This window comes from Zeus faber (genome assembly GCF_960531495.2).
Source record: "Zeus faber genome assembly, chromosome: 22".
In the NCBI taxonomy this organism is placed as follows: Eukaryota; Metazoa; Chordata; class Actinopteri; order Zeiformes; family Zeidae; genus Zeus; species Zeus faber.
In genome coordinates, this window is record NC_137209.1 from 19,008,873 (window position 1) to 19,026,237 (window position 17,365).

General features: G+C 45.0%; 1 protein-coding gene across 1 annotated transcript; it reads right to left on the reverse strand.

Annotated features, from left to right (window-relative positions):
* Nucleotides 1-352: 352 nt before the first annotated feature.
* LOC307246837 (vang-like protein 2) lies at nucleotides 353-7,223 on the reverse strand. Its single transcript, XM_080022867.1, has 7 exons — nucleotides 7,133-7,223; nucleotides 6,351-6,474; nucleotides 5,150-5,778; nucleotides 4,462-4,598; nucleotides 1,790-1,919; nucleotides 1,026-1,272; nucleotides 353-690 (listed from the first exon to the last, which is right to left on the reverse strand). The coding sequence occupies exons 1-7, from the start codon at nucleotides 7,201-7,203 to the stop codon at nucleotides 430-432; spliced, it is 1,599 nt and encodes a 532-aa protein (XP_079878993.1). The 5' UTR covers nucleotides 7,204-7,223; the 3' UTR covers nucleotides 353-429.
* Between the last annotated feature and the right edge of the window lie 10,142 nt (nucleotides 7,224-17,365).

Here is a 17,365-nt window from a genome sequence, read left to right on the forward strand (position 1 = left end):
CCTCTCGCTGGGCTCCGTATCCCTGTGTGGTGACGTAGCTGCACTCATCCACAAGCAATAACGTTCAGCGACAGGAGAACCGCTGGGGCGATAAAATGGGAAATCCATGTTTTAACCATTGCGGTTTTTTATTCTTTTCGTTGTCCTTTTGTAATTTAATGTCGCGGTCTAAACGGGGAAGTGAGAGCAGGTTGTAAGCCGAGGCCTCCCCGTCAGGGAACTGACTTAGGGGGTTACATTAATTGACCAGGGCTGTATCGCCACGTCAACAGTGATAATAGGGCCTGGGTTGAAAATGAGCGGATCTCTCCTTCAATTCGTCTCCTCCATCCCACCCTCCTTCCAATCCCTAGCTCCGTATCTCCGCCTCTCTTGCGGTGAACCCCCCCAGTCTTCCTCCTCTCCTATCGTCCTCATTCCTCTCTCCGCCTACACGGAGGTCTCCGACTGCAGCCTCATGACGAACTTGTGGCCTGTGGGGTCGACAAACTCCTCCGCCAGGCGCAGGAAGGGGAGGGGCGTCGCCGTGATGACCAGGGAGAAGTCTCCCTGTCTCAGGCCGAAGACCACGCCCCGGCGCAGGGAGGCCGTCGCCGGCTCGTCGCTTAGCAGCGTCCACTGCCGCCCCCCGCCGGCCGCCTTCTGGTACTGCAACGTGGGACCCGTGGTGAGGTAGCGCTCGAGGAAAGCCTGGACGTAAACACACACACACGCATAGAAAATGAGATAAATCACATACAGAATGCACACTGATAGGTACAGAGAAATTATCCAAAAGGATTTGTTTGGGGGTCTTTTAAAGGGTTTTGGAAACTTTTTAAGGGTTTGTGACAATCATCAGGGGTTTAGGGCACTTTCTAAGGGCTTGGGGACACAGTCAGGGGTTTTGGCATCTTTTCAAGGGTTTGGGGACAATAGCCATGGGTTCCAAGGCAATTCCTCAGGGTTTTGGGGCCAATGGGCAGGGATCTCGGGGACCTTTTAAGTGTTTTGGGGCCACAGGAAGGGGGTTGGTGGCCCCTCACCTGGGAGGTCATGCTGTGTGTGATGCAGAACTGCAGGTGACTGATGATGCTCTCCATGCTGTGGAACTGCTGCTGCCTGGTGGCGCGCAGGTACTTCTGCATGGCCCGGGCCATGGGGGCGAAGATGGACTGGGCCGCCTCCCGGGGACCCATGACCTCCCTGGGGGGTTTGGCAGAGGACGCCGCCAGCTCATCCTCCTGGAGGCGCTTGATGTGCGTGAAGGCCTCCTCTACTGCCACCACCAGGCTGGGAGGAGGAAGGACAGGAGGGATTAAGGCGATATCAATCAGACCGCTGCTCACCAGGAGGACCATATCTTGTTTTTATGTTTTTCATTTGTACACGTCACAAGGACGCAAGATGTGTGCCCTCAAATAACTCATATTTTGAGATGCTGAAAGGTGTATGCCCCTTAATTTCAGAGGAGCTAGGCTAGTTGATCCCATCTGGAGCCATGCATTGGAGCTAACACAGCAGCCCGTCGCTACCTCGGTTCTAGACACACAGGCATGAACTTGACATCAACCTTCTCGTCCGAATCTGGCTAAGACAGACAGAACGTGAATTCCCCAAAAAACGAGAGCATCCCTTTAACACTAAAACAGGGCGATCAACATCCATGTCACGTGACAGTGAGTGCAACAATGCAGTGTTGGTGTCCGCTCGGGAGCTTACGTCGGTATCTTTGTGTCCACTGTAGGGCACAATCAAATGCAAGGTTTGGCACCTGTCGACTTGTGTGTATGTTTCGGTGCACCCTCACCGCGCCTTGCGTTTGCGGACCCTGCGTTCCATCTCGGCCTCCTCGTAGTAGTAGTCACTGTGGGACGTGTCCCGGTTCTGAGCCACAGCAGACATCATGGCCCTGGGCTGCAGGTTACTGGTACTGCTGTCTGTCCACAACAGCAGTGGAGACATGTCAGCTACATAATAATAATAATGATGATGATAAAATAATAATGATAAAACGTAAATAATAATGATGATTATAATAATGAAAAAATAATATTTATAATAATAATAATAATAATAATAATAATGATTATAATAATGATAAAATAATAATAATAATAATAATAATAATAATAATAATAATAATAAATATAGCTGCAGGCAGCAACACACAGGGTCCAGTTTATTCGTTTTAGATACATGTTACATTTTTGTTTTTTTTGTGAAATGCATCAAAATTTATTGAACTTGCAAACATAATGTAGTTACGTTCATGTAATTCCACGAATCAAACTGTTATGACATCAAGTATGAAGCATTCCCATTTCAACCAGATGACATCAACCATTGATTTTAATTTCTAATGTGACATAATTTGTGTTGTATAAGATAGGTCAGTTAAATAACAGTTTTAATTTTCTTTGTTAGTTGTAATGTAGAATAATTTAGAAATTCGCACAAGAAATTACAAGAAGGCAAGTTGGATATTGTTTTATTAAACAGTTTCCAAAACAGCTGGACAAAATAATCAAACAAATATCACAGTATTTATAAAGATCACACGACAAATAATAACTGTATATTATTAAAATGGCAATCTTGTTTTTATATATATATATAAAATCATATATAACTTGTATGAAACTGTCAGAATAAGCAGTGTTTATAAACATTGTGTTATATGTAGTTGAGTAACTTAAAAGAAACAATGTTTGGGAAGAACATTTTTATAATCTAAAAATTCCAGCTAAGAAAGTACATGAATACACACGTTAACCGATGTTGGTAATGTTGAACCACTACAAAGTGAGGGAGTCAACACAGCGCTCAGCACACGGTGACAATGTACATTCTGAATCAGAACCTGTACATTTATAGTTAATAGTATGATGACGTCATAAACCGTCTTACTGTAAATACCATTTATAGTAAATAGTATGATCACGTCATAAAGCATCCTACTGTAAATATTATTTATAGTAAATAGTATGATGACATCATAAAGCATCTTACTGTAAATATAATTCATAGTAAACAGTATGATGACATAAAGTGTCTACTGTAAATATAATTTATAGTAAATAATATGATGATGTCATAAAGCATCTTACTGTAAATATATTTCATAGTAAATGGTATGATGACATCATAAAGCATCTTACTGTAAATATCATTTATAGTAAATAGTATGACGACATCATAAAGCGTCTACTGTAAATCTCCTCTCATTCATTTTGTTTACGAATAGTGTCATGTCAGTCAAGCAGGACCAGATTAATATTTGGGGTCAAAGTTGTTCAGTTTTTCACTAACATCCGCTCCGTATGTGGAGCGATTTGGGTGAAACTCAAACCACGAGATGCTTGTGACATACCGGTTTAGACGACATCTCAACCGTGTTCATAGCTTATGTCATTAGTGTGTTCCAGATAGTTTTAGCCGGGTTGGACATATTCCGGCGTGAAACGCATTGGACTGTGTGTGGTCTGTGATATCAATCAAATTTGGTCGGTTTGTCACTAATTTCTGCTCCGTACGTGGATTGATTTGGATGAAACTTCAACCACGAGGCGTTTGTGACATACCGCTTCCAATCGGTTCGTGTTTGAAATGGTTTTAGATTTCAAAATTCAGCCTACGGGCTGGACCCCTAATAAATATAGCCACAGGACACAGTCCAGTTAGGTCGTTTTAGGTAGGTATTACAGTTTTCCGGGTTCAGTGAAACAAGTTTAAAAGTTACCAACACTGTGGACTTCTGGTCTGGAACAATCAACATGTATTTACGTCACTGCATGTTGCTCTTCTGTCGTTCAGTTTAAATGTTCCTGAAGAACGGTGTTTTAACGATTACGATCGTTCCTGGATGACGCAGTGCGGACACAAAACAAAAGGTCGGTCCTGCCAAAACATCTTCTTTGAGCCATCATAGTTAGGTTTTGTGAAACGCAGCGCGAGTTACAGTTTTCCGTGTTTCTTTTAAACGCAGCGCTAGACGTCGCACTGGAGGGGAATGAACTCCGAGTTCCGAGAGAGGAAGCTTGGATTTATATAAAGGATGACGATGTTGCAGAGAGCACAGCTCCCAAAAACAATGAAATGATGAAATTTCTCAAATTTCTGCCTCAAATTTGGATGGATATTGATAAAACTGGAACGACAAGACGTCTGAAACGCTCCGGTTCTCACGAGACCTCAACCATGTCTGTGTGTACTACCGTTGTGTCGTGTTTCAGATACTTTTATCCCGGGCTGGACCCCTGATTATGACAATGATGATTATAAAATAATAATGCTAAAATAATAACAATAATAAAAAATTACTAAATTGGAATAATAATAATGTTAATGAATTATAAAAATAATAATAATAATGATAAAATAATAATAATAATAATAATAATTATAATTGAGTAACTGGAGAACAAACAAATCTACACCAAATAAATTATTGCTGGAAAAATAATTCTCGAAGGGTTCTACCTTCCGTGAGGTTGTAGACTTTAAAGCCAGACGTCTTCTTGGACAGGATGGATTTGGGAAGGTTGATCACGGCCGCGTTGTGAACAGGGAAGTCACAGTAGTACCGGTCCAACACCCACACGGCCGCCCGCTGAATACTAAATAATAAATAAATAACAGAGCAAACAGGAGATATATCAAGTCATTACTTCAAGTGGGAGGGCGTGGCTCACTTTTTAATTTAGGCATATTAACATGAAGTTCCAAGAATGCACCGTAAAACTGAAGAAACAAAGGTGGGTTAGAGTGATGATTTAATATGTACTCTGTAATAAATAACCCATCTATATGGAGTTGGATTTTGACTTTTTGGAGTCAACTCTCGGCAACTGCACAGTATTTTAAATGCTGATCCTCACAAGGTCTCAGATGTCCCTATTTCTTAATTAAGTATATGAATATATATAGTTATGTGGTACATGTATATATATATATATACATAAACTGTATATATACTGTAGTATATGATTAAAATATGTTTTATTACATTTTATTAAGCTTTCAAGTACAACAGTTTTATTAGGTATATACTGTATATCAAGTATCGCAAAGTAGCCCCCGACCGTCTGGCTGCATGTTGTCCCTTACATAACACACATAAGTTGCTTTTTTTATCCTTGGTCGTCCTCGTGGACCAAAACACGCTCACCTGAGATGGCCCACGTTGTAGAAGCGCCTCGCTCCGTCGGTGGTTCTGGTGACCTTCAGGCAGAAGGCGGGCTGCAGCTGTCGGACCTCCAGCAGCACCAGCGCCAGGTACTGGAGGAAGAGCAGCGCGTCCAGCAGGGACGTGGCGTACCCCACAATCCCCCTGAAGTCCCTCTCCCGGGGCTCCAGCACCCGCACGGCGTAGAACAACCAGTAGGACGCCACGAAGAGGAAGACCAGCGCCAGCAGGAGGCAGCGCAGCAGGAAGAGGCGGGGCAGCGCGGCGCGAGCCGGGCGGAGCCACAGTGCCCAGGTGGAGATGAGCAGCACCAGCAGCTTGGAGGCCAGCGCCACGTAGAGGCCCTCGCAGGGGGCGCCGCAGGGCACCAGGGACTCGCGCCACAGGAGCTGGGGCAGGGCCAGGAAGGCCAGGGGCGTGGCCAGGGTGAGGACGCCCAGGGCCGCGCCCAGCGTCGGGCCCAGCAGGCGGCGGCGCCGGCGGCGGAGGCAGCACCATCCCGGCGGGGACGACTCCTCCGAGTCCTTGGAGAAGTGCGTCAGGTCCTCGTTGGAGAGGCTGTCCATGGAGGTGCCGGTGATCACCGTGGTGTTCTCCCCCCAGGCGTCACCCTGGATCCAGGAGGAGAGGGAGGAGCGTCAGAGTTCCAGAGGAAGCGCTGACCGAGGGATGGTGCCGTACCTGGACCACGCTCTGACCCATCACATCCCTCACTTTAAAAGAACACTTCTATGTTTGATGTGGCTCTTGGTATAACATTCTTGTACAGGCAATATTCTATAATACCTAGACCCTATTTCAGGTAGCACCACTATTGGCGTATCCCAATCACCGGTGTCAGAAATTAGGGGTGGGCCACAAGATTTTTGGTCCCTCCATTGTCCAGGACTATGATTTTAGGAATTATCATTACATTACTGCAATGTTACATTATATAATTGGAATGGCTGGGCTTTTTTTTGGCATGCTGTCAATTCATGCGACGATCTGCGCAGTTTTGGTTCCCGTTCAATATAAATATTGATCCCGAACGATTGACTGGCGTGGGGGGAAAACATGAAGCGATCGAAAAGCAGGAAGGACTTCTCTCTGTAAACGCTGTAAAACAAAAATAAAAAAAGGGGGAGTTTGCAGCAGAGACTAAAGCCCAAGCCGTGGACGCGCAGCGGGCGTGAACTCTGACCCTGGTGGACTCGGTGTCCGGCGGAGCTTCTCCGGGAGCCCCGGGGGCCGCAGGCTTGTCCCCGTAGCCGCCGCCGCCACCGTCGCCGTCCCGGCCCTTGGAACGAAGCCGGTCCCGCCGCTCCCTGGAGACACCGGGGACAAACGTTGGCTGAGGTGAATAAACACGGCGTCCTTGAACGGTTGGGGGAGCGTGTCGTCCTCATCGTGCTGCCCGGGGCTATTTTTCATTTTCGCTTATTACGTGCATGAATACGTCGACGCAAAATATCGATTTGAAATCATTTTGTGACGAGGACGGCTCGCTTAAGAGCCCCCGCTGAGAGAACAGGAAAACACAGTGCGACAACGCAGCAAACTGTACTACCTACAAAACAAACTCTTCCCGTAATATAACTGTTACATAATATTAACTGTTATTCATGTTAAATTGGACATTTCCTTTGATGGTGAGATGAGACACACGCTGAGTGGGATATTGAGGATTTTGATTCCAATATCTGCATTCGTCTCCACAAGTCTTCCACTGTAGTTTCCATGTCGCGTCAGAAGATGGCGTCACTAGCTAGCGCAACTGTAGGCGGTGCAACATGAGGCGGGGTTGCCGTCGTCATTAGCAACAGCTCATGACGACGGTTGTTGCTTTTGATTTTGTATCCCACAGATGATAATATTAATAATAATATTATTATTATTAATAATAATAATAATAATAATAATAATAGCACCACCTGGTGGCCGGGAAGGGTGTCAGTTCAAACGTGGCCACATTTATTTCCGTACCTGTGTTTACGGGAGCTCCGGGAGTGGGACGACTTGTAGGAGTATCCCGAGTACGTGGACTCGTTGTCCATGTTGGAGGCCGGCGGCGGGCGCGGCTGGTTGGCCCCGCCCCCCTCCGTGCATCCGGCCCCGCCCCCGACCCCTCCTGCCCGGTGCTTGCGCTCCCTGACGGACCTGGGGGACACAAAGGCACTGAAACAACGACAAATACGTAACTACTCTCATATGATTACTTTGCTTTACATTACACAATGTTACTATATGTTACTTATATTACATTTCACTGCATATATGTATGGAAGTATGTATATGTATGTGACAAATAAAAATCTTGAATCTTGACATTACTTCACATGACTTAAAATTACTTTACATTACAATACATTATTTCACACATACATTACTTTACAACACATTATTTAAAAGTACTTTACATTACATCACATTAACACAATTTCCCCTTACACTACATTACTTTATTTTATATTATTTATATATTATTTTACATTACTCTACATTACAATACATTACTTCAATTTATATTATTTATATATTATTTTACATTAGTTTACATTACAATACATTACTTAACATTTCTTCAATTTATATTGTTTATATATTGTTTTACATTAGTTCACATTACATACATTACTTAACAATAATTGACAGTACATTGCCTTACATGACTTGAATTTACATTACTTTACATTACTTTATATTACCTTACATTATTTAGCAGACATTTGTCCAGGTACATTTAAAATAAGTACCTTTGGACGTTCTATGAGTACACACCGTCATTACAGATGTTTTCACCTGCAACGCTACGTTATTAAGCACACGTCAAATTCAGTACAAACACTCACTTTCATACTTTCAGTTCTTCTCTCACAAAGCCCCGCTTATCTCCACTGATCGCTGTGAAGCGTCAAATGTGAAAATTTGTTTTCCGTTAGTCTTGAATTAAATCAAGAGTTTGTTTCACCAGTTTTAGAATGAAACATACCTCCTCTTTCGGGAGGTTTACTGTATTTAGCCGGAATAAAAATACATTTTGACTTAATTTGCCTTGCTGTGTTCCTAGGGTCAAAATAAGTAATCCAATAAGAAAAGACTTCAGTAGTATTTTAGGAGTTCTAGTACTCTTTGCCCCATAACAAGGTAAATCAGGCACGATTAGAACCCGACGGCGAGAAAAGACAAATAAAGAACGACAGGGTTTGGAAATCTGAGCGTATTTTCGACATACTTTCACTTTTAGAAATATCTGGCCTTCCCCGACCGCGGGGCGGCCTGGAACTACGGCACGATCCGGGACATTCGGGAGCCGGTGAGAACGACGCCGAGGCCAGGGCGGACGTGGAGGAGGGCGGAAGAAAAGGGGAGAAATGTAGCGGGGGAAAAAAGACAAAATGAGGACAAAAAAAAAAAAAAACAGTTTCGCACGAGCAGCTTTTTTAATTTTTTTTTTCCTCCTCCTCCAGAGGGAGCTCCGTCGGTAAACGAAAAGGAAGCGGAGCCGGTGCGGCGTTTCCGCTATTCTGGGCCGCGGGTCCCCGGGGGACTTCGGCGGGAGGAGCCGAAGTCCAAAATACTCCTCGACGCTCCACTTTCCTGACGGAGCGATGAGTGACTTTATAATTGGTTCCCGTAGTACTCCAATGTTTTCACCTCAGATCAGTGTCTCCCTAAAAAAAAAAAATAAATAAACCTTACACCGTAAGATAGTCCCACGGCTCTGCACCGCTGCCCTGCTCACCACCTAAAACATTGCAAACTCCTAGAACTGTGACGATAATTATTATTATTATATTATAATAGTTATTGATGCAAGACTCACAAACGACCCGTCCATAACAAACAGATATTATAAAACGAGTCGAGAGTCTGGAGTCACTCCGGCCAAAGAGCGAATGTTCCACTCAAAAAAAAAAACCCTGAAAATGATCAGCGAGGCCTCAATTTACGTCCACGGCAAAACGAGGCGAAAGCGCTGAGCATGACTCACATTGAATGTCACTGATCAACACCTCGCGCTCCCGGCAAACGAAACGGATTGGACGGAATTCAAGAGCCGAACCGACTCTCCCGGGCCCTGGTCGGTGGTTTCGGGGAGCCCTCCCGGCGCTCGCAACCACTCTTTTCACCCGGCGACTCGAGATGGAGCCAATCTCAAAAAGCGAGTCAAAGACCCTTTCACCACAGGGAAGACTTGCTGCCAGGAAGACAGCGGTTTTGACCTTGCAACACAGGAGCCTGTTTGCCATTATATTTTCATATTTTTAAGCGGAATTCCGATTAAAAATAGGCTCCGTAGCGCGTGTGCAACGGTTTCCATGGCTGCGGTCGCTTCGGGTGGATTCCCAAGCACCGAAAACCAAATTCGATTTGTGTGTTTTTGTTGTTTTGGGGGGTTTTTTTCCACCGACTTTATTTCCGTCAGCTAATGCAATTTGCTGTCCTGCTCCGAGGAGACACGGGCACCCACTTTACGTCGGCCTTAGAATTTTTGTCTGATGCCCTCTTCTTCTTCTCCTCCTTTTTTTTTTTTTTGTTCCGAGCGCTCTCCCCGTACACTCCCCTAATCCAATCAGACGGCTCCCACCGACTGTTGTCTCCTCCGTCCGCCACTGCTTCCTCCCTCCATCTCCCTCTCCCTCTCTCTGTCCTACATACTTATAGGTTTCATGTGATCGGCACATGAGCTCGTCCTCCGGGGAGATCGCGGCCGGCTATGTGGGACGATATTAACCTGGGCGGGTCTCAATAAGGGGGCCGGGGACCGCCCGGGGGGTCCTGGGAGAGGTCCGAGGCGGTCCGAGGCCTGGACCGATTCCTCGTTAAACTTCAACATTATTTCGTTTATGAGAGGTTACAGAGTGTACAAAAATGACTGTTTTGAACATAGTTTTATTGTTATGTCCATAACTAGAATAAAGACACTAAATTATATCCAACAGTTAAAAAAAATCTCAAAAATTGAATAAAAACAAGGTGGTGAGGGTTTGTGGCCCTAATGCGTATTATAATTATTATTATAATTATTATTATTTTTTGGTAATTTAACACAGCTGAATTAAAGTTACAATCAATCAGATAGGAAACAGAAAAGCATGAGGGGGAAAAAAAGGTGTCTGAAAGCGCCTAAACAAATGAAATGCTTCGAGGTTTTTGGGACAAGGAGACGCGAAAAGTATATTAACAAAAACATAATGCGTATGAGACTGAGGCTCCTCCGTGCGGGGAAAAAAAAGGTCGAGAATCGTCTCCCCGTCCACATCCCATGCTATTCGAAACCTGACTGCACACCTCGCGTGAGGAAGCGGGCTTCACACCGAATCCGAAAACGCCGCCCGACGGTCTGATCATCCTCTCTAGTGGCCGCCGGATGAACTGCGTCTGGGTTTCGCGCCGCAAAAGGTCAGGGAAGGAGGGAGAGCGAGGGAATTATCGATGGTGGGCCTGGCGCCGTCTGGCGTGAACGTTAAAAATCGCCGCCCATTTATATACGCAAGTTATTTAACTTCGTTTTAAGCCCGGTTCTAATACAAAAAAAACCCAAAAACCTGACTGACGTAACCTCGGAAAGTCGTAAAATGAGTTGACGAATGTGGAGCCTCGATCGGACGTGGAAATCGGGCGCGGCGGAATCCGACTCCCCACAGGAGAGCGTTGGACTTCAGGATTTATCAGGCCGCTGGTAATTTCGTTTTCTGACTGTATCCTCAGGACAAACTAAAAGTTTACCGCATGCTGCTTATTAAACCACCTTAATCCTGTCTCTTACATTGGTCACACGCGCTGTTCGACGGTAAAAAATAAATAAACACAAAAAACACACTCAACATAAACGCCGTGAACACACAGAAGGATCCTTTATGCTCGTTGAGGACACCCACATGACCAGTTATTTGGGGTCCAGCCGGCAGGTTATTGTTTTTGCTGGAATTTTGTTTTATTTTTAATCTTCCTAGCGTTTTTCGGGCTAAGGGTATCCGGAACCCGGCAACCGCAGTACCCAGAGACATGGGTTGAGGTCTCGTTACAACCGGGACGTCTCAGACGTCTCGTCGTTGGAGTTTGGTCAATAACGATGTACATTTGGGGCAGAAATTTGTGAAAAACTTAACTGGAAGTTTAAGGACGTTGAGACGATTTGATTTGTTTCGGGGGCTGGGCGCTTTGTGACATCATGACCCGATGTTTTAGAAGTCCGGTTTTTGCTCGAGCAACCAGGGGACGACAGGCCGGGGGTTGGGAGCCGATGCGGCGTTCTATTTAAACTCTGAAAATCGCGCTGCGTTTCAGAGAATCCGGAAAACTGTAATACATACCTGACACGACTAAGCCGGACCCAGTGTCTTGCTGCCTGCAGCTATATCTAATTATTGTTTCTCAAATATTCCTAGGGTCCACATAACTTATGAAAGCACCAATAGTATTCACTCCAAAATATTGTCAAATTATTGATAATGAGGTAAAAAATATATATATATATTGTGACATTTTGTCAACATCGCGCAAACCAATTTATAGCATGAGTTCCAACAGGGCATTAAAAACACAATAATGTGCATACACTGCATCTCCCGCTTTACACCACATTCAAACAAATGACGAGAACAAAGCGGAATCCCAGTTCTTCCGATGGGGAGTCCGATTCCGCAAGCAAAAATGTGACGTCAAGTTTATTTTATTTTTTTATTGGAACAGGATTTAAATCAAAGTAAATAAGTCACCTAACTAAAATAATGACGTTACTAATGTCAACGTTGGACGTCAACACGTTCTCTATCAACAAATCTCTTTTTATTTTAGTTACTGGATGTAAACTCCTTCGCGGAACACGGTAAATGTCCAGCCGAGCAAGCCACTCGCTGTGGTCCTGTATAAAAACAGCTCTCCTGGCTTCCCTGACATATTTTGGGATGTGAAACTCAACACAGTTCGTCCAGCAGCCACTAGGAGGTGGGGGCGGTGGGGGGGGGGGGGTCCGACTGACGGATGCGATTGCGGATTCGGTGTGAAGCGCGCTTTAGGGATCTGTGCAGATCTGACATGAGTATAATATTTATCTATTTCTTATGAAATGCATTTGGCTTGTTTGCTTTGTTTGTTGTTACTATTTGATGCCAAATAAAAGTTATGAATCTTAATTATTATTATGAACGGGCACAGGGAGGTTGTGCATTGACTTTCACGAGGTAATATATTCTCTCTCTCACTCACCATCACTAAACATTCATGACAACACTTCTTACATGCAGCTGTATAGAGTGTGTGTGTGTGTGTGTGTGTGTGTGTGTGTGTGTGTGTGTGTGTGTGTGTGTGTGTGTGTGTGTGTGTTTTAACCCTAACCTTGCTGGTTAAAAGTGAAAATATCACAAAAAGGTCACCATTTATATACTGCAAAATAACAACAATAACAATAATAAAAATTTTAAAAAAAACTATTTTGCTGCAGCCCACTGCATTTCTTGGGGTTGCAGGGGTGGATGGTTATTGATTGATGGTGGAATGTTTATTTAATTTGTGACAAACACATTCAGAAAGTTGTGTTGCTAAGTCCAAATGCCTGGTTGAATATACCAGGAAAAACACATGTACTCAGAGAAAAACAACGTAAAATTAAATAAATAGAAAATATCAGAAAGCTGCGTTCCTAAATCCAAAAGCCTGCTTTTATATAATAAGCATCATAAACAAAAATACAAATAAAAATACTTCTGCTGTGGAACGTAGCACAAATACAACGAAATCCACAGCCCAAATGATGACTGGAGGGAATAGTGGGAAACTCACCTCGGCTTCAAAAATAAAAAAATCAAAAAAATCTGCCGCCGAAAAAGAAGGGTAGGAAATAATAATGCTAAAAAATAATAATATCAATAATCAAAATAAAACTCCCAAACGGTGTACAAAATCCTGGAGTTTACAAAACGAGTTTATAAAATTACGCAAAAAGACCGACGCGTGGAGCTGCCGAAACGCATCATCCCGCTGCTCCGGGTGCACATTTAGAAAACAGAAAATAAAATAGATAAATAAATAAATAAAAAAACTAACAAACAAACAAAAATTTAACCAAACAAAACTAAAGCTTCAAAGTCGCCGGGCTGTGTTTTTACATTCGTAAAAAACCCGAAATATCATTTGTTTTTGACATAACTCGATGCAGTGCGCATTCAAGGACCCACCCGGCAGTAGGAAAAGCGAACCTTGTACTTCTCGCTCCACAATAATAATAACAATAATAAAATAAAATAAAGTCTATGTTGAACTCCTCACTTCACCCCACTTCCTGAAAAGTCACCACCTCGTCCTTCCTCAGAGGAGAATAAAATCCAGTTCCAAATGAATAGGCTCTCTGTTGGCTCCGGTGCTCCGCCTAAAATTTTAAACCTTTTTTTCCGTCCCCGAACACACCCCCGCTCCGCTGCGTGGACCTTGTGGTGCCGTTATGCTGCGTTCCAACGGACATCGAACTCGGAAAACCCAACCTCCCAATATGCTGTACTTGGGACATTGCGAAGGAATGGTGGCCGATGAAACGTGGTTAACTTTGATCTAAACCACTGTTGTTGTTAATGTTAAGTTGGTGTGTGCTTTCCCATCGCGTCTGATGACATAAACAACGTAACGTTGAGCACAGAAGTGCGAACTTGCGACTCAGAATAACTAATTTCCGAGCTTTGAGGGAACGCAGCATTAGCCTTGACACAGGACACCGACGCCGCACCCGCACGCCCCGCACGCCCCCGACAGCGCACGTTGGGCGCTGCTGTTCTCCTTTAACCGGTGACAAAAGACGGGTGTTACCGGGTTTTTGGTGCCGTGAGAAAAGGGGTTCAACTCCCAAGTCCGAGACGAAATGGCACAAACACTCGGGGGCGAATTCACAATGAATGGATGGCGGCCGCTAATAGCGCCTTCAATTGCGCATCAATTGCGCATCAATTGCGCCCCCTATCTGCGCCGTCTCAGCGTCTGGTTCTCAAATGATATTGTGCTAATGGAGATGGCGCAAACACGCCCGTAAAGTTTTGCTACTGAGTGCAATTTGCCCTTGTTTAGCGTCTGATCCCAATTGATGATCACAAATGATAGTTTCACTGCAAGTTCATTGCTGGTTATTTTATATATATATATATATATATATATATATATATATATATATATATATATATATATATATATATATATACACACACACACACACACACACACACACACAGTATATATCTATATATCTAGTATATAATCTATATTTGTGTATAGTAGCTAAATGTTTGTTTAGCTTGTCGTCTTTGTTTCAGCTCTATGTCGAGTCCATGTTTGTACATTGAAAGGAAAAAAACTGAGTCAAATTCCTTTTTTGTGTATGAACATACATCACAAATAAAGTCAGTGGTGGGGGGCATTGGAGAGTCGTTAAATAATCATAAATAATCATCGTCTTAAATAAATAGAAAACTCGGACGGTCGTGATTTGATATAAAGTGTTTGATGAAAATGTAAAATTGTAAAGGAAATTCTTTGGGGTGCTATGCCAAATCCAGACGGTGGGGGGGGTTGAGAATAATGGAAATGATTTGGCAGGAGACCCCGGAGGTCCCTTTTTATTTTCGTCTGTGCAGTTGCCACCAGGTCTCCAAGGCGGTAACAGCGTCACTTTAACTGCGTGTGGCTATTAGCGCTGGTGTTGGTGAACTAGACGCTGTTTGCAACGAGGCTCATTTGAATAGAAAGGGGCCAATTTTGCACCAAATGTGTACATAATACCTCATTTAAATACGCGCAAATAGCGCCAGCGCACCAGGACGCTGTTTGCATGGCAGCGCACAATTTCACCGCTTGCGGTGCTTTGTGAATTAGACGCTCGCTTCTTCTGTTATTTGCACCGGTTTAGCCGCCACAGAAGTCGAGGGAGATTACCTCTTTGCTCATGGTAGCGGTTTAGATTCCTCCCGGTGCTAATGCCAAGGAAGCGCCAGCTGTACTGTATGGAGCCATCAGCGATCTCTAAAACAAACACCCAGGAAGGGCTGTTAATTGGCGCTGGAGATTTCAACCATGCAAATCTCAAAACTGTGCTTCCTAAATTCCACCATGTGGATTTTGCCACGAGAGGGGCAAACAGGGGGCGCTTACCGGGCTGAGCCCCGCCCCCCACTTCGGATACTCAGATCCCAGCAACAGGTGAAGACCTGGCCAGCAGGAGCCATTTCTGCCACCCAGGACTGTTTTGAGTGTACTGACTGGCACATGTTTAGGGAGGCAGCAACCACCGGCGGCCCCAGTGACTTGGAGGAGTACGCGGCATCAGTGACCGGTTACATCAGTAAGCGCATCGCTGACGTCACTCTCACCAAGTCCATCACCACACGCTTCGACCAGAAGCCATGGATGACTGCAGAGGTACGTGCGCCGCCGAGAGCCTGAGATACGGCCTTCAGAGCAGGCGATAAGGAGGCTCTGAGAACAGCGAGGGCCAAATTGTCCCGGGCCGTCAGGGAAGCAAAGCGAGCGCATGCCTGGAAAATCCACGGCCATTTCAGTGACAGCAGCGATACACGGCAGCTGTGGCAGGGCATCCAAGCCATCACCAACTACAGGACATCAACGCCGGCCTGTGATAGCGATGCCTGTGCTATGTCTGACCACAGCCGACGTGGAGAAGACACTGCGCAGAGTCAACCCGCGCAAGGCTGCTGGCCCAGATAATATCCCCGGGAGTGTGCAGACCAGCTAGAAGATGTTCTTATGGACATCTTCAACATCTCCCTGAGCAGCGTCGCCGTCCCAACGTGCTTCGAGACTACCACCATTGTCCCTGTGGCCAAGAAGTCACCTGTGTCCTGCCTCAATAACTACCGACCCGTTGCATCAGCCCCACCATCATGACGCGCCGAGAGAGGCTGATCCTGAGGCACATAAAGACGCTACTGCCTCCCACCCTCGACCCCCTGCAGTGCGGGTATCCAGCCAACTGCTCCACTGATGCCATCGCCCTTCCCTGAGTTCTCACCCATCTGGACACAAAGGACACATACTGCACGTCCGAATGCTGTTCATAGACTTCAGTTCTGCATTCAATACGATCATCCCTCAGCACCTGACCAGGAAGCTGAGCCTGCTGGGCCGGAACACCTCCCTCTGCAATTGGATCCTGAACTTCCTGACGGGGAGACCTCAGGTTCAGATCGGGAACAACACCTCCAGCACCACCACACTGAGCACAGGGGCCCCCCCCCATGCCGCGCCACTGGACATAGACGGCTCCCCAGCGGAGATTGTGCGGAACACCAAATTCCTCGGCGTCCACCTGGAGAACTTAACCTGGTCCCTCAACACCGGCTCTACTGTAACGAAAGCCCAGCAGTGTCTCTACTTCCTGAGGAAGCTGAAGAGAGCCCACCTCCTGCCCCCCATCCTCACCACATTCTACAGGGGGACTGAAGAGAGCATCCTTAGTAGCTGCACCAACCTGGACCTTAAGAACCGGCAGTGAGAGGTGAGGACAGCTGAGAAGATCATCGGAGTTCCTCTCCCCTCCATCTCAGACATCTGTCTGACCCCCCTACACACCTTGTTGTGTACTCTGCACTTTGACGAGTGTTGTCTGCTGTTTTGCGTTGTTTTGTACTTTTCCAGTCACTTAGTCACTTTACTTTTCTACAACCACTAAACAAGATGATGTTCCGTGCACTCCGCCAGACTATATGTAGCATGTCGTCCAAATGTGTTGTGTTGCACCGAGGTTCTTTGAGACACGTTGTCTCATTGTACTGTGTACTGTGTATGTGGCTGAAAAGACAATAAACCCCTTGAATCTTGAAATCTTGACTCCTTGCGAATCCGCCCCTATGTGCTGTATGCCAAGCACGCTGACGGCACTGGTTAAAAAATAAATACATTTAAAAAAAGGACACTGACGACGTCATGTCAGAATTCTGGGATTAAGGTCAGAATTTTGAGATTAAAGTCGGAATTCCAAGGTCAAAATGAAAATTTGTAGTTTAACCTTGGATTTCTGAGAAACAAGTCGCATACATTTGGTCGGAGCCCGGTGGGACGGTTGGCTACCGTGACGATATGAAGAACATCCCCAAAAACAAAAGCCCCTCACTTACAGACTCGCCATGTTTGTTTGTTTTCATTTTTTTTTTTTTTTTTTTAATCCAGGTTCTTTTTCAAATTTCACAAAACACATGAATCTCAAACATAAGCTCA